This window comes from Mustelus asterias, chromosome 20 (genome assembly GCF_964213995.1).
Source record: "Mustelus asterias chromosome 20, sMusAst1.hap1.1, whole genome shotgun sequence".
Classification (NCBI taxonomy): domain Eukaryota; kingdom Metazoa; phylum Chordata; class Chondrichthyes; order Carcharhiniformes; family Triakidae; genus Mustelus; species Mustelus asterias.
In genome coordinates this window covers 81,531,600-81,558,755 of record NC_135820.1, presented here as the reverse complement: position 1 = coordinate 81,558,755, position 27,156 = coordinate 81,531,600, and the positions used below count along the sequence as shown (strand labels likewise).

The window sequence follows — 27,156 nt, the reverse complement described above, 5'->3', positions numbered from 1 at the left end:
TTTCTAGTTTTCTCTTACATTTTCTACTCATTCTTTGCAGTTCTTGATATTCTGTCCAATCTTCTGACCTGCCACTTACCTTTATGGAATTATATGCACTTTCTTTTGATATACTATTTTTAATTTTCTTAGTCTCTGACGGTGTGTCTTGCCTTTGAGGTTTTTCCTTCTGATTGGAATATATCTTTTCTGAGTGTTCTGAAATATCTCTTTCAATGTCTGCCTCTCTGCTGACACAGGAATGAGATAGAGAATCTGGTGAACTGGTGCGGTGACAATAATCTCTCCCTCAATGTCAACAAAATGAAGGAGATTGTCATCGACTTCAGGAAGCGTAGAGGAGAACATGCCCCTGTCCATATCAATGGGGACGAAGTAGAAAGGGTCGACAGCTTCAAGTTTTTAGGTGTCCAGATCACCAACAACCTGTCCTGGTCCCCCCATGCCGACACTATAGTTAAGAAAGCCCACCAACGCCTCTACTTTCTCAGAAGACTATAGAAATTTGGCATGTCAGCTACGACTCTCACCAACTTTTACAGATGCACCTTAGAAAGCATTCTTTCTGGTTGTATCACAGCTTGGTATGGCTCCCGCTCTGCCCAAGACCGCAAGAAACTACAAAAGGTTGTGAATGTAGCCCAATCCATGACGCAAACCAGCCTCCCATCCATTGACTCTGTCTACACTTTCCTCTGCCTCGGCAAAGCAGCCAGCATAATTAAGGACCCCACACACCCCGGACATTCTCTCTTCCACCTTCTTTTGTTGGGAAAAAGATACAAAGTCTGAGGTTACGTACCAACCGACTCAAGAACAGCTTCTTCCCTGCTGCTGTCAGAGTTTTGAATGGACTTAGCTTGCATTAAGTTGATCTTTCTTTACACCCTAGCTATAATTGTAACACTACATTCTGCACTCTCTTTTCCTTCTCTATGAATGGTATGCTTTGTCTGTATAGCACGCAAGAAACAATACTTTTCACTGTATGCTAATACATGTGACAATAATAAATCAAAAACATCCCTGAACCTAATTTCCCAGTTCAATTTAGCCAGCTCTATTTTCATGCCCTCGTAATGGCCATTATTTAAGTTTAAATAATAGTCTCTCTCTCTGAAACTGAATGTGAAATTCAATTATATTATGATCACTGCTACCTGGGGGCACCTTTACTACGAGGCCATTAATTAACCTGAGAGCACTGTAGATTCATGATATTGAGAGCTAAAGGGATTAAATGGTGAGGTTGAATAGGCTTTCAGTTATACTCTCTTGAGTTTAGATTGTTATGGTTAAAACAATGAAAGGATTTGATAGAGTAGGTGGAGAGAAACGGTTTTCACTGGTGGGGGTGGAGGGAGAATCCAGAACAAGGGAGCAGGACCTTAGAGCACATCTTCACTTAAAGTGGGGTAAACCCTCTCCCCCCAAAAAACAAAGAACTGCTGATACTGAGGGTCAGTTGGAGCTTTCAAGCTGAGGTTGATAAAATTGTATTGGGCAAAGAATATAGAACAGCAGCGGGTATAATGGAGTTAAAACACAGATTGGCTATGGAACAGGCTGGAGCAGCTGAATAGGGAACACTGTGGGGGAACAATTCAACAGTCACGGGCATTCAGCCTCTGATCTTCGGGTAAGCGTTCTCCAAGGCGGCCTTCACGACACACGACAGCGCAGAGTTGCTGAGCAGAGACTGATAGCCAAGTTCCGCACACATGAGGACGGCCTCGACCGGGATCTTGGGTTCATGTCACACTATCAGTAACCCCCATGACTTGCCTGGGCTTGCAAAATCTCACTAACTGTCCTGGCTGGAGACAATACACATCTCTTTAACCTGTGCTTAACCCTCTCTCCACTCACATTGTCTGTACCTTTAAGACTTGATTACTTGTATAGACTCGCATTCCAACCTTTATGTTGTAAATTGAGTTTGTGTCTTTATATGCCCTGTTTGTGAACAGAACTCCCAGTTACCTGATGAAGGGGCAGCGCTCCGAAAGCTTGTGGCTTGTGCTACCAAATAAACTGGTTGGACTTTAACCTGGTGTTGTGAGACTTCTTACTAAAGCATTATATACAAGTATGATAGCCCACACAGCTAGACTCAGAGTTGAAGTGTTCTTTGAGTTGAATTCTCTGGAGAAAGGCACTGGAGCAGTATGAGCCAGAGCCATCGGGATAGAAAAGGGAGTCAATCGAGAAGGAAAAACTTTGACATTTCTCTGCACCTTCCTTTTAAGGTTCATGGAGTATTTAAAAAAACAATTTCTGATTGTCTGAGCTATAGTTTGATTTGTCACGTGGGATTGAATTTTGATCTGGACCTTCAGTTTCAACATGAATATCTTGTGTCTCGCAGGCCAGGATGTCTTTTGCTAACCTATCCCGTGGGAAGAAGATAGCATTGTCTACACTCGGTGTCCTTGCTGCAGGGGGCAGCGCACTTGCCTTGACGCTGCATCACTCTGTGTACGCGGACCTGGAACTCCATTCTCCCAGCTACCCCTGGAACCACAGCGGCTACTTATCTGCACTTGATCATGCCAGGTAGGAAAATTACAACCAAGAGGCTGCTCAATTGGGCAAGTACTGGGTTTGGTGTTGGTTAATAACAAGGCCCTGAGCTATCCCTGGTTGGTTAGATCACAGATCAGTGTGAGATTGAACAGAGCAGGGGCCTGGGTTCCACCTCTCTCCTGTGCTGTTAATGAATTAAAGTTTGCTGATGATACCAAGTTTGATGGGAAAGTAAGCTGTGAGAAAAATGCTGTAAAAGGATCTGGACAAGTTAAATCAGTGGGTAAGAGGATGGCAGATGGAATATAAAGTAGAAAACTCCCACAACCAGCAATGCGTTAATATCTGGCGAACCTGTTTTAGTGATGTTGATTACGGGATAAATATTGACCAGGACACCAGGAATAACTCCTTTGCCCTTTTTTGAAATAGTGCCATGAGAAGTTTTACATCAAGCTGAGAGGTCAAAGAGTTTAGCATCTTGTTTTAAAGATAACACCTCTGACAGTGCAGCACTCTCTCGCTACTGAACTGAAGTGAATCATAGAATCCTACAGTGCAGAAGGAGGCCATTTGGCCCATCAAGTCAGCACCGACCACAATCCGACCCAGACCCTATCCCCATAATGCCATGCATTTACCCTAGCTAGTCCCCCTGATATTAAGGGGCAATTTAGCATGGCCGATCCACCTAACCCACACATCTTTGGAGTGTGGGAGGAAACCAGAGCACCCGGAGGAAACCCACGCAGACACGGGGAGAATGTGCAAACTCCACATAGACAGTGACCCAAGCTGGGAATTGAACCCGGGACCCTGGCGCTGGAAGGCACTAGTGCTAACCACTGTGCTAGCGTGCCACCCAGAGTGTTAATCTTAATTTTTATGCTCAAGTCCTGGAGTGGGACTTGAACCCACAACCTTCTGATTCAGATAAGAGTGTGAGGGGTGTACCTGCTGACCAACTGTTGGCACGGCCTACGTACAGGTTAAATAGTTTGCCCAACACTCAGTGTAAGCTCAGACCAGAAGGATCATGTGAGCAGCTATGATGGCCTCCTGTGTCCCAGCTATGAGTGAAGGGATTAAATCTGGTCACAAATCTACCTGAAAAGAGTTGTCAGATTTCTGATCGAATGTATGCAAGAGGACTTGTAGGAATATGTTTATTATCGTTGAATGCTATGTGACACTTTCCAGATATTCAGCATTTTGTGTTATAAACAGATCTACATTTTGGAGAAAAATGCAGTTCAATCTTCTAGCAGTAATGTGAATTGTTACGTGTTTGCAGGCTTGACATTGTCCAATTGATTCTGTATTTTAGTGACACTAAAAGAAGCCTGCTTGGGAGGAGAGGGTGGTGGGGGAATGGTGGTGGTGTTTCTCTTGGAGGATGGTCTTAGGGTGTGTTGATTTGAAGTTGCTGTCTTGCTTTATTTCCAGTGTTCGTCGTGGTTATCAGGTATACAAGCAGGTCTGTGCAGCCTGTCACAACATGCAATATGTGGCTTTTCGAAACTTGGTTGGAGAAACTCACACACAGGAAGAGGCCAAGGCTCTAGCCGAGGAGGTGAGAGCACAGATGTCATTTTACTTTTCGCCTCATTGAAGTGAGGGATGTGTACATGGCTGGCTTTGCATTAGGGGATGACACCATTCATATTTTAAGCATCAAACACTCCCTGCTGGTGAACAATATGGGTTGGATGCCGGGTGAAGCTTCTCTGCTTTGCTACAACAGTGAGTTCCGTCGAAACACGGGAATGGCATTTCCCAGAGCAGCTTCCCTGATTTGTGAATTGTGGTATTGCCCATGTTGAAGTGGATTGACATTAGCCAAGAATCATTTCGCTTATAGCTTTTGTGGACAGCAGATAACTGAGATTCCTATCCCATCAGTCCCAGTTGGCGAGAAACTAGTCTCCCCACAAAATTGTTTATGTGGCATGCAGTCTGTTCCTGGGAGTGTACTTTGTGTGGATGCATGGTATTTTAAAGGGGTGCACAACTTATAAGGGACACTGGTTGGAAACCATGTACCAAATAGCCACTTTTTTACTCAAGTAACTGGCTTATCTGAGAGCCTTGCTTCAATCCGATTTGCGCTTATGTTTTGGGTCTTTTTCTGCCTTTGCTGCCAGAAGTGGCTGATCCATCTCGGCCTCCTCTGGAGGTCCCCAACAGCCCAGTTGTTAAGTCTTCAGCCAATTCGATTCGGTCCACGTTATATTAAGAAACAGCTGAAGCACTGGATACTGCAAAGGCAATAGGCCCTGACAGTATTCCGGCAATAGTACTGAAGACTTGTGCTCCAGAACCTGCCACCCACCCCTAGCCAAGCTCTTCCAGTACAGCTACAATATTGGCATCTACATAAGAACATAAGAAATAGGAGCAGGAGTAGGCCATCTAGCCCCTCAAGCCTGCTCCGCCATTCAATAAGATCATGGCTGATCTGATAGTGGGTTCAGTTCCACTTACCCGCCTGCTCCCCATAACCCTTAATTCCCTTAATGGTTAAAAATCTATCTACCTGTGACTTAAACACATTTAACGAGGTAGCCTCTACTGCTTCATTGGGCAGAGAATTCCAAAGATTCATTACCCTCTGGGAGAAGAAGTTCCTCCTCAACTCTGTTCTAAATTGACTCCCCCGTATTTTGAGGCTATGCCCCCTAGTTCTTGTTTCCATTGTAAGTGGAAATAACCTCGCTGCTTCTACCCTGTCTAGCCCCTTCATTATCTTATATGTCTCTATAAGATCTCCCCTCAACATTCTAAACCCCAATGAGTACAGGCCCAGTCTACTCAATCTCTCCTCATAAGCTAACCCCCTCATCTCCGGAATCAACCTGGTGAACCTTCTTTGTACCCCCTCCAAAGCTAATATATCCTTTCTTAAATAAGGGGACCAAAACTGTACACAGTACTCCAGGTGCGGCCTCACCAGTACCCTGTACAGTTGCAGCATGACCTCCCTGCTTTTATACTCCATCCCCTTCGCGATAAAGGCCAACATTCCATTTGCCTTCTTGATTACCTGCTGCACCTGCAAACTGAGTTTTTGTGATTCATGCACAAGGACCCCCAGGTCCCTCTGCACAGTCGCATGTTGTAATTTTTCACCGTTTAAATAATAGTCCATTTTACTATTATTCCTTCCAAAGTGGATAACCTCACACTTACCAATGTTATACTCCATCTGCCAGATCCTTGCCCACTCACTTAGCCTATCCAAATCTCTCTGCAGACTCTGTGTCCTCCACGCAATTTGCTTTCCCACTCATCTTTGTGTCATCTGCAAACTTTGTTACCCTACACTCAGTCCCCTCCTCCAGATCGTCTATGTATATGGTAAATAGTTGAGGCCCCAGCACCGATCCCTGCGGCACGCCACTAGTCACTGATTGCCAACCGAAAAATCTACCCAGCAATGTGGATAAGTGGACAGTTAGAAAATAATGGTAGGATTGGGCAGACTCAACTTGGGTTTATGAAAGGGAAATCGTGTTTAACAAATCTGTTGGAGTTTTTTGATGTTGTAAATAGACTAGATAAGGGGGAACCAGTGGGTGTGGTGTATTTGAGTTTTCAGAAGGCTTTTGATAAAAGTTCCACACAAGAGGTTAGTAAGCAAAATTACACCTCAAAGGATTGGAAGTAATATACTGGCGTGGATTGAGAACTGGTTAACAGATAGAAAACAGTGAAAATACGGATTGTTCACAGAGTGGTTTGCTGTCACTTGGGGGGGTTCTTTGGCCCCAGCTCTCCACAATCTATATCAATGATCTGGATGTTTTTCTTTTTTTAATCATTTATAGGATGTGGGCATCGCGGGCTAGACCAGCATTTATTACCCATCCCTAGTTGCTCTTGAGAAGGTGGAGACCAACTGTAATATTTCCAAGTTCGCAGCTGACACAAACTGGGTGGAAATGTGAGTTGTGCAGAGGATGCAGAGAGGCTTCAAGGAGATTCAGACAGACTGTGTTGATTGGCCATGCTAAATTAACCCTAGTGTCAGGGGGATTAGCGGGGTAAATATGTGGGGTTACGGGAATAGGGCCTTGGTGGGATTATTAGTCAGTGCAGACTCAATGGGCCGAATGGCTCCTTTTACACTGTAGGGATTCTGTGATTCTAAATGAGTGGGCAAGAACACAACAGATGGAATATAATGTTGAAAAATATGAAGTTATTGGGTTTGATAGGAAAAAGCAGAAAGTCAAGAGTATTTCTTAAATGGTGAGAGGTTGGGAAGTGTTGATGTCCACCTGGCTGACCTTGTTCATGAGTCACTGAAAGCTAGCATACAGGTAGCTACAAGAAATTAAGACAAATATTATGTTGGCCTTTAGTGCAAGAAGATTTGAGTCCATTCTGCAATTGTATAGAGCCTTGATGAGACCACGCCTAAAGTATTTTGTACAGTTTTGGTCTCCTTACCTGAGGAAGGATATACTTCCCATAAAGGGAGTGCAACAAGTGTTCATAGACTGATCCCTGGGTTGGTGGGATTGGCCACAAGGAGTGATTAAGGAAATTGGGCCAGTATTCTCTAGAGTTTAAAAACATGAGAGGTGATCTCACTGTGGCATTTAAAATTTGTACAAAGCTCAACATGGTAGATGCAAGAATGGTGTTTCCCATGGCTGGGAGGATCTAGAACCAGGGGACGCAATTTCAGAATGAAAGATATGCAATTTTGAACCGAGATGAGGAGCGACTTCTTCAGTCAGAGGGTTCAGGTTAGGAATTCTTTGGAATTCTCTGCCGGAAAGGGCTGTGGAGGTTCAGTCGTTGAGTATGTTTAAAGCAGAGTTTGAAAGATTTCTACTTACTTAAAACAACAAGGGATATTGGGTTAGTGCAGGAAAATGAGGTTGTGGTAGAAGATCAGCCTGATCTGCTTGAATGACGGAACAGGCTTGAGGGGCTGAATGGCCTGCTCCGCTCCTATTTCTGATTTTCTTATATTGGCCCTGCCAGTGATGCCCACCTCCCATAAAAGAATAAAAAAAATGGGAAAAACAATCAGACACCACCATGTTCTGATTTTTGTCCCTTAGCCAATTTTGTATCCATGTGGCTAATCCCACTGGTTTCATTTTTGCAAAAAGTCTTATTAAATGGTGCTTTATTAAACCCTTTTGAATGTCCTTCTACACAACTGTACTCCCCTCACCCATCCTCTCTGTCACTGCATCAAAGAACTCAATCAAGTTAGACAAACACATTTTGTCACCAACAGATCTGTGCTGACTTTCATTTATGAACCTTTACTTTTTTCCAAATGCCATTTCATTTCTCTTGGATTAAGATCTCTAAATGTTTCCCCACCATCAACATTAAGTGGACTGGCTGAATTCCTCTCAAAAAGCAGCAAAGTGAACAGCCAGTCGGTTAGTTCTGTTTGTTAATGCCTTATGGTGAACATAAGCCTGAATCTTTGAATACTGGCACAGGCTTTGTAACATCCGTATGAGCAAGCAAGATTATGTAGCCAGGTCTGGGATTAGAAAGCTAAAGGGCAGGAAGAGGGATCTGGGATCAGGGTGGTGATGTGGGATTCAAATACTGCTCGTGTGAAGGACAAACACTGACACAGTCTGGTTTGGGGTCAAGTGGCTGTTTCCATGTTGTTTCTAACGAGTCGATTCTGACCCTCTATGGACTAAATGAGCCAAGCTGACATCTTCTAACTGTGTCAATGCGTGCACAGGACCACAAAGCCGAGAGTGCAAATTTAGTTGTGATCAGCAGTTACTCTCAAGAAATGCAGGAATTACACGTGCCTGCTGTTTTTTACCATTTCTCTCTCTCCATACTACTTATAGGTTGAAGTGCTGGATGGACCAGATGAAAATGGAGAAATGTTCACTCGCCCTGGAAAGCTGTCTGATTATTTCCCTCAACCGTACCCCAATTCTGAGGCTGCAAGAGCAGCGAATAATGGATCTTTACCACCTGATCTCACCCACATTGCAAATGCCAGGTAGCTTCCTCACACTCACTGATGCTGCAAGTTACTGTTCCTTGTTGAAGATTGTTTTGCTTGCATTGTAACATTTTGAGGGTGAAATCTGTCTGTTCATTTTTGTGAATTTAGTGGTTTGCTTCCCATCTGAAAGTTACATCTTTAAAACATTATTTCATGGCATGTTAGCATTGCTGGTGAGGCCAGCAGTTGTTGCTCATTCCTAACTGTATTTGAGACGATGGATAAAAGCAAATTACTGCGGATGCTGGAATCTGAAACCAAAAGGGAAAATGTTGGAAAATCTCAGCAGGTCTGGCAGCATCTGTAAGGAGGGAAAAGAACTGACATTTCAAGCCCAGATGATCCTTTGTCAAAGCTTTGTCAAAGATTTTCCAGTATTTTCCCTATTGAGAAAATGGATACTGAGCTGCCACTGTGAACCGCTACAGTCCAGCTGGTGAAGGTACATCCACAGTGACGATACTGTGGATCCACAGGATGATAGGGAGTGGGATAGCTTGATCTTGGTTTCAGATAAAGCTCGGCACAACATGGTGGGCCGAAGGGCCTGTTCTGTGCTGTACTGTTCTATGTTCTATGATACAAGTGATCTATAGTTCAGTTGTATATCGGGATTCCGCTCCACTGCAAGGCAAAAGTTAACCCTTTGTGTAAAGCTCCTCATTTCCAAAAGACGAGTTGGTAAAACATTCATTGTCCCTGGTTACATTGCTAAGTGTTGGTAGAACACCTCATTATCTTTATGTGGCATATTTGAGTGCCACATACCCGCATGTCCGTTGTGCCCTGAAACACTCATAGCTGCCTTTGGTGGAGGTCATGTTTTGTGACCTTTCAGTGGCTGCTTGGGAAGGAATTTCAGTGATCGGAAATGTGTGGAGTAAGGTTAGGAGATATTTCTTCCTTGGAATAGGAGATGATTTCCCTCAAGGAGATGCTCGAGACAGACCATTAAATACTATATGGAAAAATTGGATAAATATTTGAAATGGAGGAAGATACAGGACTATGGGGAGAGATCAAAACAGTGAGATTAGTCTGGGATTGATACAAGGCTAAAGAGAGAGTGGGGCAGTGGGATTAGTTCGGGATTGGTACAGGGCTATGGGGAGAGAGAAGGGCAGTGAGATTAGTTTGGGGTTGATATAGGGCTATGGAAATAGATCAAAACAATGGGATTAGTTTGGGATTGATACTGGCCTATGACAAGGGATCAGGACAGTGAGATTAGTTTGGGAATGATTCAGGGCTATGGGGAGAGAGTGGGGCAGTGGGATTAGTTTAGGATTGATACAAGGCTAAAGAGAGAGCAGGACAGTGGGATTAGTTTGGTGTTGATACGAGGCTAAAGAGGGAGTGGGACAGTGGGATTAGTTTGGGATTGATTCAGGTCTAAGGGGAGAGAGTGGGGCAGTGGGATTAGTTTGGGATTGATTCAGGTCTAAGGGGAGAGAGTGGGGCAGTGGGATTAGTTTGGGATTGATTCAGGTCTAAGGGGAGAGAGTGGGGCAGTGAGATTAATTGACCAAAATGGGCCAAATAGCCACCTGTGTTGTAAAATAGATGGTTCTAAAAAATCTAGAATAATTTTATTCCACCTCGAGTCCAATCACTCAGTTCAAATAGCTTTGCTATAGTGTTCACCAACAGAAGGAATTGAAAATTGAAGCAGAATCTGCTGGAAGACTTTGTTCTTTTGAAAATTATTGATAAAATTTTTAACTTAAGACATATGTACTCATTGTTATTCTTTGGTTGTGTAGACATGGTGGTGAGGATTATATCTTCACTCTGCTTACTGGTTACTGTGATCCTCCTGCTGGTGTCAGTCTCCGGGAAGGCCTATACTACAACCCCTACTTCCCTGGTCAGGCTATTGGGATGGCCCCGCCAATCTATGATGAAGCTGTTGAGTATGAGGATGGTAAGATTTGGATCTTGTATCCCTGATGTCACTGACACTTGCTCTATGTTCTGACCTTTCTTTGCATTCTTTGCTTCCTTTGATCAGTTGCTCCATTAAAAGCATTCCGAGCCCTGCTTGCGCCACAGCTGGAGCACTTGTACACACCTGGGCTCTACAGCTGAGAATGAAATATTGGCCTTGGAAGGAATGCACGGCAGATTGACCAGAATGTTACCAGGACTGCAGGAAATGTTTACGAGAAGAGGTTGCATGAACTAGGCTAGTATTCCCAAAATATCAACGTTAAAGATTTGATTTGATTAAAGTTTTTAAAATTGAGAATGGAATTGATAGGTAGATAGAGAGAAACCTTTTCCACTGGTGAGAGAGTCCAGGGTAAAGAAAACAAAATCACAATTAGTCTGTTCAGGAGAGAAGTTGGGAAAGAATTCTTCAAACAGAAGATGACAAATTTATGAAACTCTCAGCAACTAAGTGCAATTGATGCTAGCTTAATTAACTTTAAATCTGAAATTGGTAGTGTTTTTCTAGATAAGGGTATAAAAGGATATGGAATGGGGATGAATGGCAGAACAGGCTCAAGGGGCTGAATGGTCTCCTGTTTCTGTGAGAGAGCTGAGAATGAACCTTGATCAGAGCACAGAAGGTCTCTGATGTTTTAAGTGTTTGGAACAGAGCCTTAGTGGTCAGGGCTTCATCCCCAGTTTGTACTGCATTAGTTGGCCTCAGTGTTGATGGATAAATGACCAACAACACGCAGACAGCGAGGGTCACTGATCCCTGCAGGCAATGGGGTCACAAGAGGAAATCCTTGTACTTCTGTGAATTACAATGCAGGTCTGAGGTGAAAGGATGATTGCTGTGCATTCCAGCTCCACATCTTTCCAGTGTCTGTCACAGGCCATGACGAGCTCAGTGCTGTCTGTATGAGTATCCAAATGTGCTATAATAGGTTGAATGGCACCAGAACACAGGTCAGTTCCCCCATTGTTTGAAAAGGACGTTATGATTGGTAGCATTGCTACATGACTAGCTGTCTGTGAACCTGCACTGTGCCACTAACATTGTGTGTGTGTGTGTGTGTGTGCAAACGTTTTGAGAATCCAGAAGCTTGTTGAACTCTCTGGATTTAGTGCTGGACTTTCTCCTAATGTGCAGGTACCCCAGCTTCAATGAGCCAGATGGCTAAGGATGTCTGCACATTCCTGCGCTGGACTGCTGAACCAGAACACGACCACCGTAAACGCATGGGCCTGAAGGTGAGCTCCCACAACCCAATTTTGTAGTTCTGTCATGCAATTTTAGGGTCACAGGCAATGTACCCCAAATCACTTTTATCATCCATTTCTCTCGTGACAATTGAGTTGTATGCTGGACCACCACAAAGGCCCAGGAGTTAAATGTTGGTATCGGACCAAGTCACAAATAGGCCAGATAACATTAATGAACCAATTAGATTTTAGCAACAATCTGATTGTCACGTCCTGTTGAAAGGCAGTCACATGGAGATGGCGAAACTGAACTCAGTCTTAGCAAGTACTGGCCATGTTGGGAAGAGTTTAAACTAATTCAGCAGCGGGAGGGCACACAGACTTAGCAGAATCAGGGCACGGAATTATACAGCAAAACAAACCAGTCAGAGGGAGTGCAACTGTATTAAGTTTCAAGAGAGTAAGGCCAGGCTGAATGGCCTCTATTTTAACACCCGGAGTATTGCAGGTAAAACGGATGAATTGAGGGTAAATGTGGAAGTGTGATATAGCCGCCATCACAGACATGGCTGAAGGAAGGACATAATTGGCAACTCAACATTCCGGGATATAGAATCTTCAGGTGAGACAGAGGAGGGGGTAAAAGAGGGAGAGGCATTGCATTATGAGTTAAGGAGTCAGTTACTGCAGTGAGAAATGATATATTGGAGGGGGCATCAAATGAAGCTTTGTGGGTAGAGTTTAGGAATAAAAAAGGGGCAGCCACATTGTTAGGTGTTTATTATAAACCCCCAGATAGTCTGCGGGATATTGAAGGGCAAATCTGGGCTCAGTTTGTGGAGGTGTGTAAAAACAATAACAATAGGTTTATTATATTAGGTGATTTCAACTTTCCCAACATTAACTGGGATATAGACAGTGTTAAGGGTTTGGATGGAGTAGATTTTTTGAAATGGGTACAGGAGAACTTTTTAAATCAATATGTGGGGGGTCCAACAAGGGAGGGAGCCGTGCTGGACCTGATTCTGGGGAATGAAGCCGGACAGGTGGTTGAGGTGGTGGTGGGGGAGCATTTTGGTGATAGCGATCACAACATGGTAAAATTTAAGCTTGTTATGGACAAGGGAATAGACAAGCTGCCAAAAAAAGAGTTTTGGATTCGGGGAGGGTGGATTTTAGTAAAATAAGATCTGGCCAAGGTAGACTGGAAACATCTATGAATGGGAAAAGCTACAGAGGAGCAGTGGGGAGCATTCAAAAAGGAAATGGGGAGGGTGCAAGCCCAGCATGTTCCCTCTGGGGTGATAAGTAGGAATAACAAACCCAGAAAACCATGGATGACCAGAGATATTCAGGATACAATGAGAAGGAGAAAAAAGGCTTTTAAAAATTACAAGGGGAGCAAATCAGTGGAGGCATTAGTGAGGTACAGAAAGTGCAGGATGGAGCTTAAGAAAGCAATTTGGAACGCAAAGAGGGGATATGAGAAAGCTCTGGCTGGTAAAAGTAGGGAAAATCCCAAGATATTCTATAAGTATATCAATGGGAAGAGGATAACCAGGGAAAGAGTAGGGACCAAGGGGGAAATCTGAGGGTGGAGCCAGAGGACATTGGTAGAGTGTGGAATGGATATTTGACGTTTTCTTCACCCAAGAAGATGAGGACGGAGGTCTGGAATTCGGGGAGAGAGGCTGAGGTTGTTGAGCAAATTGACAAAGGGAAGGACAAGGTATTGGAGGTGTTGGCAGCCTATAAAGTGGATAAATCTCCGGGTCCAGATGAATTGTGCCCTCAGCTGCTTTGGGAGGCAAGGGAAGAGATTGCAGGGGCTCTGACCCAAATGTTCAATTCCTCTCTGGCCATGGGGGAGGTGCCAGACGACTGGAGAACAGCTAATATGGTTCTGCTATTTAAGAAGGGTTAGAGAAATAACAGTAAGAGTTTTAACAACACCAGGTTAAAGTCCAACAGGTTTATTTGGTAGCAAATACCATTAGCTTTCAGAACAGGCTGTTCCTTCGTCAGATGGAGTGGAGAAATGCCATTTCTCCACTCCATCTGACGAAGGAACAGCCTGGTTCCGAAAGCTAATGGCATTTGCTACCAAATAAACCTGTTGGACTTTAACCTGGTGTTGTTAAAACTCTCACTGTGTTTACCCCAGTCCAACGCTGGCATCTCCACATTTAGAGAAATAAACCAGGGAACTACAGACCAGTGAGTCTCACATCAGTGATAGGGAAACTATTGGAGAAACTTCTGAAGGAGAGCATCTATCTCCACTTGGAGAGGCAAAGCTTGATCAGGGATAGTCAGCACGGCTTCATCAGAGGGAGGTCACGCCGAACAAATCTGATTGAATTTTTTGAGGAGGTGACCAGGTGTGTAGATGAGGGTCGAGCAGTTGATGTAGTTTATATGGATTTGAGCAAAGCCTTTGACAAGGTCCCCTATGGGAGACTTGTAAAGAAGGTAAATTCACCTGGGATACAGGGTAATTAGATAAAGTGGATTCAAAATTGGCTCAGCTGTAGGAGACAGAGGGTGATGGTAGACGGCTGCTTTAGTGACTGGAAGCCAGTGTCCAGTGGCATCCCACAGGGATCTGTGTTGGGCCCTCTATTATTCATCATTTATATAAATGACATTGATGATTATATGGAGGTAGGATTACTAAGTTTGCGGATGACACAAAGATTGGACGGGTGGTTAACAGTGAGGCAGAGTGTCTTGGGCTACAAGAAGATATTGACAGAATGGTCAAATGGGCAGATAAGTGGCAGATGGAATTTAACCCCGAGAAGTGTACGGTGATATTTGGAAGGAGTAATTTGACAAGAAAGTATTCAATGAATGGTAGGACACTTGGAAGTTCTGTGGAACAAAGGGACCTTGGTGTGTTTGTCCACAGATCTCTAAAAGCGGAAGGGCATGTTAGTAGGGTGGTGAAAAAGGCATGTGGGACACTCGCCTTTATCAATCGAGGCATAGATTACAAAAGGGAAGCCATGTTGGAGTTGTATAGAACTTTGAGGCCACAGCTCGAGTCCTGTGTGCAGTTCTGGTTGCCACATTATCAAAAGGATGTGATTGCACTGGAGGGGGTGCAGAGGAGATTCACCAGGATGCTGCCTGGGATGCAACATTTAAGTTATGAAGAGAGATTGGATAGGCTTGGGTTGTTTTCATTGGAGCAGAGCAGACTGTGGGGTGACCTGACCGAGATGTACAAGATTATGAGGGACATGGACAGAGTGGATAAAGAGCAACTATTCCCCTTAGTTGAAGAGTCAGTCACGAGGGTTCAAGGTGAGAAGCAGGGGGTTTGGGGGGATGTGAGGGAAAACATTTTTACCCAGAGGGTGGTGACGATCTGGAATGCACTGCCTGGGAGGGTGGTAGAGGCGGTTTGCCTCCCATTCTTTAAAAAGTATCTGGATGAGCACTTGGCACATCATAACGTTCACAGCTATGGGCCAAGTGCTGGCAGATGGGATTAGGTGGGAGTTCAGGTGTTTCTAACGTGTCGATGCAGACTGGATGGGCCGAAGGGCCTTGTCTGCGCTGTACGGTTCTATGTTGTGGAGAGTGGCTCTGTGTGATCAGGGGATTATTCTATACTATAGTAAAGATGAGTCAATGAGCTACATTACTGCATTATACTGCTGTTGAAATCTGTTGAAACCTCTTCCCAAGGATTCAGGGGGAACAAGGGGTCGTTGTATAAAAATACGGGGTCACCCATTTAAGACAGATGAGGATTTATTTTCTTTGAGAGCCGTGAGTCTTTGAAACTCTCTTCCTCAAAAGGTGGTAGAAGCAGAGTCTTTGAAAAATGTTGAGGCAGAGTTAGATAGATTCCTGATAAGTAAAGGTTTAAAAGGTTATCGGGGGGTTGGCAGGAATGTGGGGTTGAGGTTACAATCAGATCAGCCACGATCTTACTGAATGGTGGAGCAGGCTTGAGAGGCCTCCTCCTGATCCTAATTTCTATGTTCATATCCGTTCATAGTTTGTTAAAATGGCTGACTCGGGAACTATAGCTCCCAGTAGGGCACAACCTGGGATTATGTGTACAGTCTCTTTCTCTCTCTCTCTCTGAGTTCAGTACCCTGCTCTCTGCCTGGTTTCCTATCTTTACCTGAGTGGAAGCGATGGCATATGATTGGTACCATTGATCACAGTTTGAGGAGATGGTGAGAATGGCCCAGAACTTTGCTTCATTGCTTTCCATGGTTCTTCACTTGTACCTGCATGATTTAATGTTGACTGAGGGTTGTTTAAGAGGGGGGATAAAAGTTCCTTGGTTCCTGAACCAGCCACTCAGTAACAATGGAAACATATCTCAGAGTAACCTATGCTTCAGGAGAGGGAGGTATCTAAAGAGGTATTTGTGATCAGAGCAGTGCTGATGGTGGAACATGTTAAGTGACAAACTTGTACTGCACAATTTCACCTGACGATACAAAAAGATCTTTATAGCGCCTTCATGCTCTGAGCATGTCACAAGGTGCTTCACAGCCAGTGTGGTCACTGTTGTATTGTAGCAGGGAAAATGGATTAATTGGTCAGTTCTTTTACAGGCATGCATGGCTGAAGAGCCTCTTTCTAAGCTGTAAGATTCCATAACTCTGAGCTTCTCTCTTCCAGCTGCTGATGTTCTCGGCCCTGCTTTGGCCGCTGATTTACTATATGAAGAAGCATCGATGGTCTGTTTTGAAGAGTAGGAAGATTGCCTATAAACCTCCTAAATAACTCCACATGAGGGATACTCAACTCCAGCAGTACCTGACCTCCTGCATTCTCGGCCAACATGGATGGTTTCTGGGGTGGGGCGGGGGAACAAAATAATGACAGTTTAAAATAAATGGACATTCAACAGGCCTTCATTAAAGCATGGCACGATTAAAAGTAATATTTATTGTCAAACTCCTCTGAGATCAATGGGTGGACTGCTGGCTGTGATCAAATCAATGTGCTCCATTGGCTGTTTAACAACAACCTTCGATATTTAAAAAAGTGGTTTTAGAAATAAATTTGCAGCAGTCCTGCCCTTCAGTGTTTGGTGAATGCTGCCCTTCACTAATAACTGAATACTAGTTCTGTCCTTCCCAGGATTCAATCTTCAAATAGGATAGGAATTCTGGAGTACTGTTTATTAAACATGGACATCACAAATCAGAGGCTTCCGGAGATGTGGGGTGGAGATTCCTGTCCCTCACTGGGGCTTATCGGAAATTTAAGTGCTGGTAGAATAGCACTGAAGTCCCCGCATGTCGAAAGTGTTGGTCTTAGTGGAGAAATGCTCACTGTTCCGATTCATCAATGAGCAATTGGAATCTCCACATTGTGTCTGTCATAAGGAGAGTTGACCTCATTTTAATTTACCTCCAGAGTACATTGTTTCTGTGGTGGTGTGTGTTTGGTCCTACTGTGAGTTGAAAGATTCCTTTGTTAAATCATTACTGTACACAGCATTTGTGTAAATATTTAATGACCTGAAATGTTTAATAAATACTATGCTGCGGACCTGTTCAGTGTTGGTCCTCCACCCTGTGTCCATCTCTGCCCTGTCTACACCCTATGCCCCTACTTGTACTGAAGAAATAACATAGGAAATAGGAGGCGGAACCCAAACCACCCTCAAGTCTATTCTGCCATTCAATACATGATCCTCTGCACCCCACATCCCTAGATTTACTGCGATCAAAAACCTGTCTATCCAGCGTTAGATCCATTAACTGACGGAGCACCCATAACCCTGAAGTGTTGTGAATCTTTGGAGTTCTCAGCCACACAGACTGAAGAAATTTCTCAGTCCTAAATGATCACCCCCTAATCCTGAAACGGTGGGCCCGTGTTCTAGATTCCCCAGCCAGGGGAAGTAACTTCTCGGTATCTATCCTGTCAAGCTCCCTCATCATTATCTTGAATGTTTTAAAGAGACCATCTTTCATTCTTCTAAACTTCATCGTATACAAATCCAATTTACTCTGCCTCCCATCTCATGAACCTTCACAGTACTGCCTCCAAGGCAAGTATATCCTTCCTTAAAAGTGAAGTTTAACATTGTGCATAGTATTGGGCCAAAATATGATTGAATTTTACATCTAGTTTGAAAAGGAAGAGTGGGTCTAAGATTAGTATTTTAAAATTTAAATAAGGGCAGCTGTGTGAGTGTGAAAGCTGAGTTAGCTGAAGTGAATTGGGGTACTAGATAAGGTGAAAGATCAATAGAGAAGTGGTGGCAGACATTTCAGGGGATATTTCACAATACTCAAGTATATTTTGGCTATAAAGACAAATTCTAAAGGGAGGGTCCCCATCTGTGGTGAGCTGAAGAAGTTAAGGAAAAATCACATAACTGCAAAGATGGGTGGCAGGAAAAATAAGTGGTCAAAATATCAAGAGCAGCAGAGAATGACTAAGGCCAATCAGGAGAAAGAAATTAAGAGTATGAGAGGAAGCTAGCTAGAAATGTAAAAATAGCAAGACTTTTACAGGTATTTCTACAGGGGAATTTCACAATAACTTCATTGCAGTGTTAATGTAAGCCTTATTTGTGACTAAAAAGTAAACCTTGAACTTTAGATATTTAAAAAGAAAAGAATAAGTAAAGTGAGTGTTGGTGCTCGAGAGAATGAGAATGGGGAGTTAATAGATAATGAGATGGTGGATGAAATGGACAAATGCTTTGCTTCTATATTCACAAGACCAGTGGTTCCCAACTGCTGTGCTGAGAGAAGCTGGCACTCCCGCACACACGCCCTTGCATTAAGCCACCCGACAAACCCTGGCAGTTTCTTTCTGCTCCCGCCATAGTTGCTGCTCGAATGCTGCATTCTCTTCCCAACAGCTGCCTTGATTTGAGTGAATGCACATGATCCTCATCCTGTGATCTATGGAGTAAAGCGGTTCGATATCTCCCTGACTGCTTACAACTAATCTTTAGCCATGGCTTTGCGCCTCCCCCCCCCCCATTAGAAACCTGCTGTCCCACCAGGGAGGCAGCTACCAATTTTGTGTTGGACTTCCAGCCTGTCTTTAACTTTGATTTATTATTGTCACATGTCTTGGGATACAGTGAAAAGTATTGTTTCTTGCGTGCGATACAAAGCATACCGTTCAGAGAGAAGGAGAGAGTGCAGCATGTAGTGTTACATTCATAGCTAGGGTGTAGAGAAAGATCAACTCAATGCAAGGTAAGTCCATTCAAAAGTCTGACAGCAGCAGGGAAGAAGCTGTTTTTAGTCAGTTGGTACGTGACCTCAAACTTTTGTATCTTTTTCCCGATGGAAGAAGGTGGAAGAGAACGTCCGTGGTGCGTGGGGTCCTTAATTATGCTGGCTGCTTTTCAGAGGCAGCGGGAAGTGTAGACAGAGTCAATGGATGGGAGGTTGGTTTGCGTGATGGACTGGGCTTCATTCATGACCTTTTGGAGTTCCTTGCGGTCTTGGGCAGAGCAGGAGCCATACCAAGCTATGATACAACCAGAGTGTTTTGTATGGTGCATCTGTATAGCCCTCCTCTGCCAGCTGTTGCCAAAAAGGAGACCTGACTGTCAGATTCAGCCACCAGGTGAAATGGCACTTTTTAAATTGTTTTTTATGTTGAATGAAATATTACATTTGTGTGACTGACTAATGCCCACAGTGATTCTGATTTGCAAAATGCATTGCTGTTTTATTTGTGATGTTCAAGCTGCAAGTTATGCAAGAAAACTGCCGCAACAAAGGACTTGCATTTGTTTAGCATCTTGAATACCTTCAGGACGTGCCAAGGTGTTTGACAAACAATGAAGTGTTTTGAAGTCACTTGTGATACAGGAAAAGGGCAGCCAAGCTGCACAGTAACTCCCACACCGACCAGCGTTAGCAATTTTAGTCAAGGGATATCGATTGGTGAGGGCACCAACAAGAATGCAACTGCACCCAAAATAATCTGCACGGCATCAAGTAGATCCAGCTGACCGGGTAAGTAGGATCAGAAGCAGCAGCTCATCTGCATTACTTGACCCTCTGACAGTGCAGCACTCCCTCAGTACTGACCCTCTGACAGTGCGGCACTCCCTCAGTGCTGACCCTCTGACAGTGCGGCACTCCCTCAGTACTGACCCTCTGACAGTGCGGCACTCCCTCAGTACTGACCCTCTGACAGTGCGGCACTCCCTCAGTACTGACCCTCTGACAGTGCGGCACTCCCTCAGTACTGACCCTCTGACAGTGCGACACTCCCTCAGTACTGACCCTCTGACAGTGCGGCACTCCCTCAGTACTGACCCTCTGACAGTGCGGCACTCCCTCAGTACTGACCCTCTGACAGTGCGGCACTCCCTCAGCACTGACCCTCTGACAGTGCGGCACTCCCTCAGCACTGACCCTCTGACAGTGCGGCACTCCCTCAGCACTGACCCTCTGACAGTGCGGCACTCCCTCAGCACTGACCCTCTGACAGTGCGGCACTCCCTCAGCACTGACCCTCTGGAGCCCCTGCCGCTGACCTCCGGAAACCCCGTTTCAGTTTGCAGCCAATGGGAGCGGGGGTCGCGGCCCCGGAAGCGCTCGCACTGTTTCCGGGTGAAGATGGAGGTGCTCCGGAGGCTCCGGCGTTTTGACGCTTATCCCAAAACCCTGGAGGATTTCCGAGTGAAAACCGGAGCGGGAGCGCTGGGTGAGAGAGAGAGAGAGAATGGGATAGAGGGAGAGAGAGAGAGACTGGGATAGAGAGAGAGAGAGGCTGGGATAGAGAGAGAGAGAGACTGGGATAGAGAGAGAGAGAGACTGGGATAGAGAGAGAGAGAGACTGGGATAGAGAGAGAGAGAGACTGGGATAGAGAGAGAGAGAGACTGGGATAGAGAGAGAGAGAGACTGGGATAGAGAGAGAGAGTGACTGGGATAGAGAGAGAGAGACTGGGATAGAGAGAGAGAGAGAGACTGGGATAGAGAGAGAGAGAGACTGGGATAGAGAGAGAGAGACTGGGAGAGAGAGAGAGAGACTGGGATAGAGAGAGAGAGACTGGGATAGAGAGAGAGAGACTGGGATAGAGAGAGAGAGACTGGGATAGAGAGAGAGAGACTGGGATAGAGAGAGAGAGAGACTGGGATAGAGAGAGAGAGAGAGACTGGGATAGAGAGAGAGAGAGACTGGGATAGAGAGAGAGAGAGACTGGGATAGAGAGAGAGAGAGACTGGGATAGAGAGAGAGAGACTGGGATAGAGAGAGAGAGACTGGGAGAGAGAGAGAGAGAGAGACTGGGATAGAGAGAGAGAGACTGGGAGAGAGAGAGAGACTGGGAGAGAGAGAGAGAGACTGGGAGAGAGAGAGAGAGACTGGGAGAGAGAGAGAGAGACTGGGATAGAGAGAGAGAGACTGGGATAGAGAGGGAGAGAGAGACTGGGATAGAGAGAGAGAGAGAGACTGGGATAGAGAGAGAGAGACTGGGATAGAGGGAGAGAGACTGGGATAGAGAGAGAGAGACTGGGATAGAGAGAGAGAGAGACTGGGAGAAAGAGAGAGACTGGGAGAGAGAGAGACTGGGATAGAGAGAGAGACTGGGATAGAGAGAGAGACTGGGATAGAGAGAGAGACTGGGATAGAGAGAGAGACTGGGATAGAGAGAGAGACTGGGATAGAGAGAGAGACTGGGATAGAGAGAGAGACTGGGATAGAGAGAGAGACTGGGATAGAGAGAGAGACTGGGATAGAGAGAGAGACTGGGATAGAGAGAGAGACTGGGATAGAGAGAGAGACTGGGATAGAGAGAGAGACTGGGATAGAGAGAGAGACTGGGATAGAGAGAGAGACTGGGATAGAGAGAGAGACTGGGATAGAGAGAGAGAGAGAGACTGGGATAGAGAGAGAGAGAGAGACTGGGATAGAGAGAGAGAGAGAGACTGGGATAGAGAGAGAGAGACTGGGATAGAGAGAGAGAGAGAGACTGGGAGGGAGAGAGAGAGAGACTGGGATAGAGAGAGAGAGAGAGACTGGGATAGAGAGAGAGAGAGACTGGGATAGAGAGAGAGAGACTGGGATAGAGAGAGAGAGAGAGACTGGGATAGAGAGAGAGAGAGAGACTGGGATAGAGAGAGAGAGAGAGACTGGGATAGAGAGAGAGAGAGAGAGACTGGGATAGAGAGAGAGAGAGAGACTGGGATAGAGAGAGAGAGAGAGAGACTGGGATAGAGAGAGAGAGACTGGGATAGAGAGACTGGGATAGAGAGAGAGAGACTGGGATAGAGAGAGAGAGAGAGACTGGGATAGAGAGAGAGAGAGAGACTGGGATATAGAGAGAGAGAGAGAGACTGGGATAGAGAGAGAGAGAGAGACTGGGATAGAGAGAGAGAGAGAGACTGGGATAGAGAGAGAGAGAGAGACTGGGATATAGAGAGAGAGAGAGACTGGGATATAGAGAGAGAGAGAGACTGGGATAGAGAGAGAGAGAGAGACTGGGATAGAGAGAGAGAGAGAGACTGGGATAGAGAGAGAGAGAGAGACTGGGATAGAGAGAGAGAGAGAGACTGGGATAGAGAGAGAGAGAGAGACTGGGATAGAGAGAGAGAGAGAGACTGGGATAGAGAGAGAGAGAGAGACTGGGATAGAGAGAGAGAGAGAGACTGGGATAGAGAGAGAGAGAGAGACTGGGATAGAGAGAGAGAGAGAGACTGGGATAGAGAGAGAGAGAGAGACTGGGATAGAGAGAGAGAGAGACTGGGATAGAGAGAGAGAGAGAGACTGGGATAGAGAGAGAGAGAGAGACTGGGATAGAGAGAGAGAGACTGGGATAGAGAGAGAGAGAGAGAGAGACTGGGATAGAGAGAGAGAGAGAGAGAGACTGGGATAGAGAGAGAGAGAGAGAGAGAGACTGGGATAGAGGGAGAGAGACTGGGATAGAGGGAGAGAGACTGGGATAGAGGGAGAGAGACTGGGATAGAGGGAGAGAGACTGGGATAGAGGGAGAGAGACTGGGATAGAGAGAGAGAGACTGGGATAGAGAGAGAGAGACTGGGATAGAGAGAGAGAGACTGGGATAGAGAGAGAGAGAGAGACTGGGATAGAGAGAGAGAGAGAGACTGGGATAGAGGGAGAGAGAGAGACTGGGATAGAGGGAGAGAGAGAGACTGGGATAGAGAGAGAGAGACTAGGATAGAGAGAGAGAGACTGGGATAGAGAGAGCGAGAGAGACTGGGATAGAGAGAGAGAGACTGGGATAGAGAGAGAGAGAGAGACTGGGATAGAGAGAGAGAGAGAGACTGGGATAGAGGGAGAGAGACTGGAATAGAGAGAGAGACTGGAATAGAGAGAGAGACTGGGATAGAGAGAGAGAGACTGGGATAGAGAGAGAGAGAGAGAGGCTGGGATAGAGAGAGAGAGAGAGAGGCTGGGATAGAGAGAGAGAGAGAGAGGCTGGGATATAGAGAGAGAGAGGCTGGGATATAGAGAGAGAGAGGCTGGGATAGAGAGAGAGAGAGGCTGGGATAGAGAGAGAGAGAGAGAGGCTGGGATAGAGAGAGAGAGGCTGGGATAGAGAGAGAGAGAGAGAGGCTGGGATAGAGAGAGAGAGACTGGGATAGAGAGAGAGACTGGGATAGAGAGAGAGAGGAGGGAGACTGGGATAGAGAGAGAGAGAGAGGCTGGGATAGAGAGAGAGAGAGAGGCTGGGATAGAGAGAGAGAGAGAGGCTGGGATAGAGAGAGAGAGGCTGGGATAGAGAGAGAGAGGCTGGGATAGAGAGAGAGAGAGAGAGGCTGGGATAGAGAGAGAGAGAGAGGCTGGGATAGAGAGAGAGAGAGAGGCTGGGATAGAGAGAGACTGGGATAGAGAGAGAGACTGGGATAGAGAGAGAGAGAGAGAGGCTGGGATAGAGAGAGAGAGAGAGGCTGGGATAGAGAGAGACTGGGATAGAGAGAGAGACTGGGATAGAGAGAGAGAGGAGGGAGACTGGGACAGAGAGAGAGAGGGAATGGAATCGAGAGAAGGTAAAACATCAGAATGTTGAAGCATTGGGGTTGATTGGGGCATTTGTATTTGCTGCCGTTAATGCTGTTTCCCTTTCTCCGCAGTTACTGTGGTCAGCAGTCTCATTATGTTGCTTCTATTTTTCTCGGAGCTTCAGTACTACCTCACAAAGGAGGTGAGTGACGCCAGACAGTTCCTCACCTTGGATTACTTGTTCCTCAACTTTTTTTAAAAGATATCAATGGTGTTTATTTCTGCTAAAATAATTGATTGAATATTTGCCAATGATTTTTGTGTGACATGAAGCTATTGAGAAGGAGCATCGCTTGTGGATCAGACACAGTCCCTGGTGCCTCTGCTCCCAGGCGTGGGGCATTGCTGTGATACTAATACCTCTAGTACTCTGCTGGAAAGTTTGAAAAGCATTTGTTTTTATTGCTCCATTTTTCCACGCTGTTGGAGATATCAGATTTGTCCTGGTGGTATGTGATGCATTTTATATTAGCAGAGGTTTTCGCAGGTGACTGCAGTGATTTGCATGGCCCTTTTCCAGAGACTACAAACTTTACTTTTGCAACCCAAAGTGTAAAGAAAACGGGGATCAGAATGCCAGATTCCTAAATCACTGTGATATCCTGCCCATTGTAACTTGCTGCTGCACAGTCCATGATGAATACTCGTTCAGAGGAGGCACAGCTAAAATGTTCACTGCTCAGTGACCCTGTCAGACCAGAGAACAATTATCACCTCCCAGTGCTGGCTCCAATTTACTTACTTTAATGGAGAGGCTCAGAAGTTCATCGCTTCTCGGCCTTTTAGCTCAGACCAAACTTCAGACCAACCCAAGATGGGATGTAATGCTGTATTTTGTCAGCTTGGGTCTTGGATTCAATTGGAATTTGAATTTGGTATTAGGGGCCAGATCAGAAACTCCAAGGTATTTTATGACGTTAGCCTCCTAGACCCCAACTTTTACATTTGATTTTGATATTAGGGTGAGCATAATGTGTTTCAATCCAGTATGATTCAAGTGACCCACTAGGAAGCTTTTATCAAACAAAGTTCATTGAAGAACACAGAATATAATAAAATAGTTAGCACAACTTTATCAATTAAAGTACTTAAACATGAAAAAATATCATTCTTAACAGCTAGCTATCTCTATTGTTCCAATTTGGCAGTAACTCCACGAGACATAAATCCCTCTTTTCGAACCAGTTAGCACAGAAACCAAGTATGCTTCCCTGGCTACTAGATTTCTGACCTTTTAACATCTCTGGAGAGTGATCCAGACAGATACTTGTCCTCTGATTCTCATGCAGCAACTTCCAGAGAGAGCTCCATCCCCAAACAGTAAAATCTCAGGGGGAAAAGGCTTATTTCTTGTCAGATTCCAGTCTCCACTTCAGACAGAGCAAGAGATACAGAGAACTCGGCCTCTCTGTAAAGATCCCAAAAAGCAGTCTGCTTTGAGTTCTCTGTGAAAGCCTAGCAGTACCAACCAACTGACCTTGCCTGTCAATCAATCAACCTAATCAAGCCCCACTCTGAAATATCCCAGGGAAAAACACTAAACAACAGAACTCTGCATTAAGTCGGATTAAAGAACATAAGAACTAGGAGCAGAAGTAGGCCATCTGGCCCCTCGAGCCTGCTCCGCCATTCAATAAGATCATGACTGATCTTTTCGTGGACTCGGCTCCACTTACCCACCCCCTCACCATAATCCTTAATTCCTTTACTGTTCAAAAACCTATCTATCTTTGCCTTAAAAATATCCAATGAGGTAGCCTTAACTGCTTCACTGAGCAGGGAATTCCACAGATTCACAACCCTTTGTGTGAAGAAGTTCCTCCTCAACTCAGTCCAAAATCTGCTCCCCCTTATTTTGAGGCTATGCCCCTAGTTCTAGTTTCACCCACCAGTGGAAGCAACTTCCCTGCTTCTATCTTGTCTATTCCCTTCATAATCTGATATGTTTTTATAAGATCTCCCCTCATTCTTCTGAATTCCAATGAGTATAGTCCCAGTCTACTTATTCTCTTCTCATAGGCCAACCCTCTCAACTCCAGAATCAACCCAGTGAATCTCCTCTGCACCCCCTAGTCACATCCCACCAATTTGAGTAGGTTTAAGTTTATTTATTAATGTCACATTGCAGCCATGAGGATCAATTATGCTGCTGCAGAAACAATCCAGTGCTGCTGGATCCAGACAGAACAGCTCCAATAAGATGGAAGGGACCAGTAAACACATTCAGCACAGAAACATGGCTAATGGCACTGCATTGGCACATTGGTTTTTGGAACAAGCAAGGAATGGATTTGCTTTGCCTGGTCCATTTTCAGCAATGGCTTTGTAACTTTAAGGATAGAGTAAAAAGGAGAGGCTTTGAAGTTTTATGAATGCACAGCTATGCATCCTAATACCCCCAAAGTGCAGTATGTTCCTGGTGTTTCATAGGAACAGGAGTTGTCCCTTCAGCCCCTCAAGCCTGTTCTGCATAACTCCATATACCTGCCTCTGGCCCAGATCCCTTACTACCTTTGCTGAACAAAAAATGATCTATCTCAGATTTAAAGATAGCAACTGACCTCGCATCAATTGCCGTTTGTGGAAGAGAGTTCCAAACCTGTTGTGTAGAAGTGCTTCTGAACATCTCGTCTGAATGGTTTGGTCCTGATTTTTAGACTGTGTTCCCTGGTTCTAGAATTGCCAGCCGGTGGAAATGGTTCATCTTCACCTACCCTGCCTTTTCCTATTAGTATCTTGAACACTTTGATCAGATCATCCCTTAACCTTCTAAGTTCTAGAGAAAACACACCTAATTTGTATAATCTCCCCTCATTACTTAATCCCTGAAGTCCAGGTATCATTCTACGCTGCACCTTCTCCCAAGACCAATATATCCTTCCTAGGGTGTAGTGCCTAGATCTGCTCACAGTGACTCCAAGTGGGGTCTAACCAAGGTTTGTATAGCTGCAGCATAACTTTTGCACCCGTATATTCCAGTCCTCCACGTATAAAAGCCAGCATTCCATTAGCCTACTTGATTATTTCCTGTACCTTTCATGGCATATTTGATTTGATTTATTATTGTCACATGTACTGGGATACAGTGAAAAGTATTGTTTCTTGCGCGCTATACAGACAAAGCATACCGTTCATAGAGAAGGAAACGAGAGTGCAGAATGTAATGTTACAGTTATAGCTACGATGTAGAAAAAGATAAACTTAATGCAAGGTTAGATCCGTTCAAAAGTATGACAGCAGCAGGGAAGAAGCTGTTCTTGAGTCGGTTGGTACGTGACCTCAGACTTTTGTATCATTTTCCCAACGGAAGAAGATGGAAGAGAGAGTGTCCGGGCTGTGTGGAGTCCTTAATTATGCTGGTTGCTTTGCCGAGGCAGCGGGAAGTATAGACAGAGTCGATGGATGGGAGGCTGGTTTGCGTGATGGATTGGGTTACATTCACGACCTTTTGTAGTTTCTTGTCGTCTTGGACAGAGCAGGAGCCATACCAAGCTGT

At 45.0% G+C, this 27,156-nt stretch overlaps 2 protein-coding genes across 3 annotated transcripts in view; both read left to right on the top strand.

Moving 5' to 3' along the window:
- cyc1 (cytochrome c-1) overlaps positions 1-17,208 on the top strand; it is a 30,737-nt gene extending 13,529 nt beyond the window's left edge. For both annotated transcript variants that reach the window (XM_078237006.1, XM_078237004.1), the window contains exons 2-7: positions 2,369-2,556; positions 3,973-4,099; positions 8,370-8,527; positions 10,297-10,457; positions 11,619-11,719; positions 16,322-17,208. In XM_078237006.1, coding sequence (XP_078093132.1) covers positions 2,375-2,556; positions 3,973-4,099; positions 8,370-8,527; positions 10,297-10,457; positions 11,619-11,719; positions 16,322-16,426 — 834 coding nt within the window. In that variant the 5' untranslated portion in view covers positions 2,369-2,374 and the 3' untranslated portion in view covers positions 16,427-17,208. The remainder of the gene's footprint in view (positions 1-2,368; positions 2,557-3,972; positions 4,100-8,369; positions 8,528-10,296; positions 10,458-11,618; positions 11,720-16,321) is intronic.
- Positions 17,209-20,234: 3,026 nt separating this feature from the next.
- Positions 20,235-27,156, top strand: part of ergic3 (ERGIC and golgi 3) — a 55,998-nt gene continuing 49,076 nt past the window's right edge. Inside the window, exons 1-2 of the mRNA XM_078236983.1 lie at positions 20,235-20,341; positions 23,732-23,802. Of these exons, the coding sequence (XP_078093109.1) occupies positions 20,254-20,341; positions 23,732-23,802 (159 nt within the window). The 5' untranslated portion in view covers positions 20,235-20,253. The remainder of the gene's footprint in view (positions 20,342-23,731; positions 23,803-27,156) is intronic.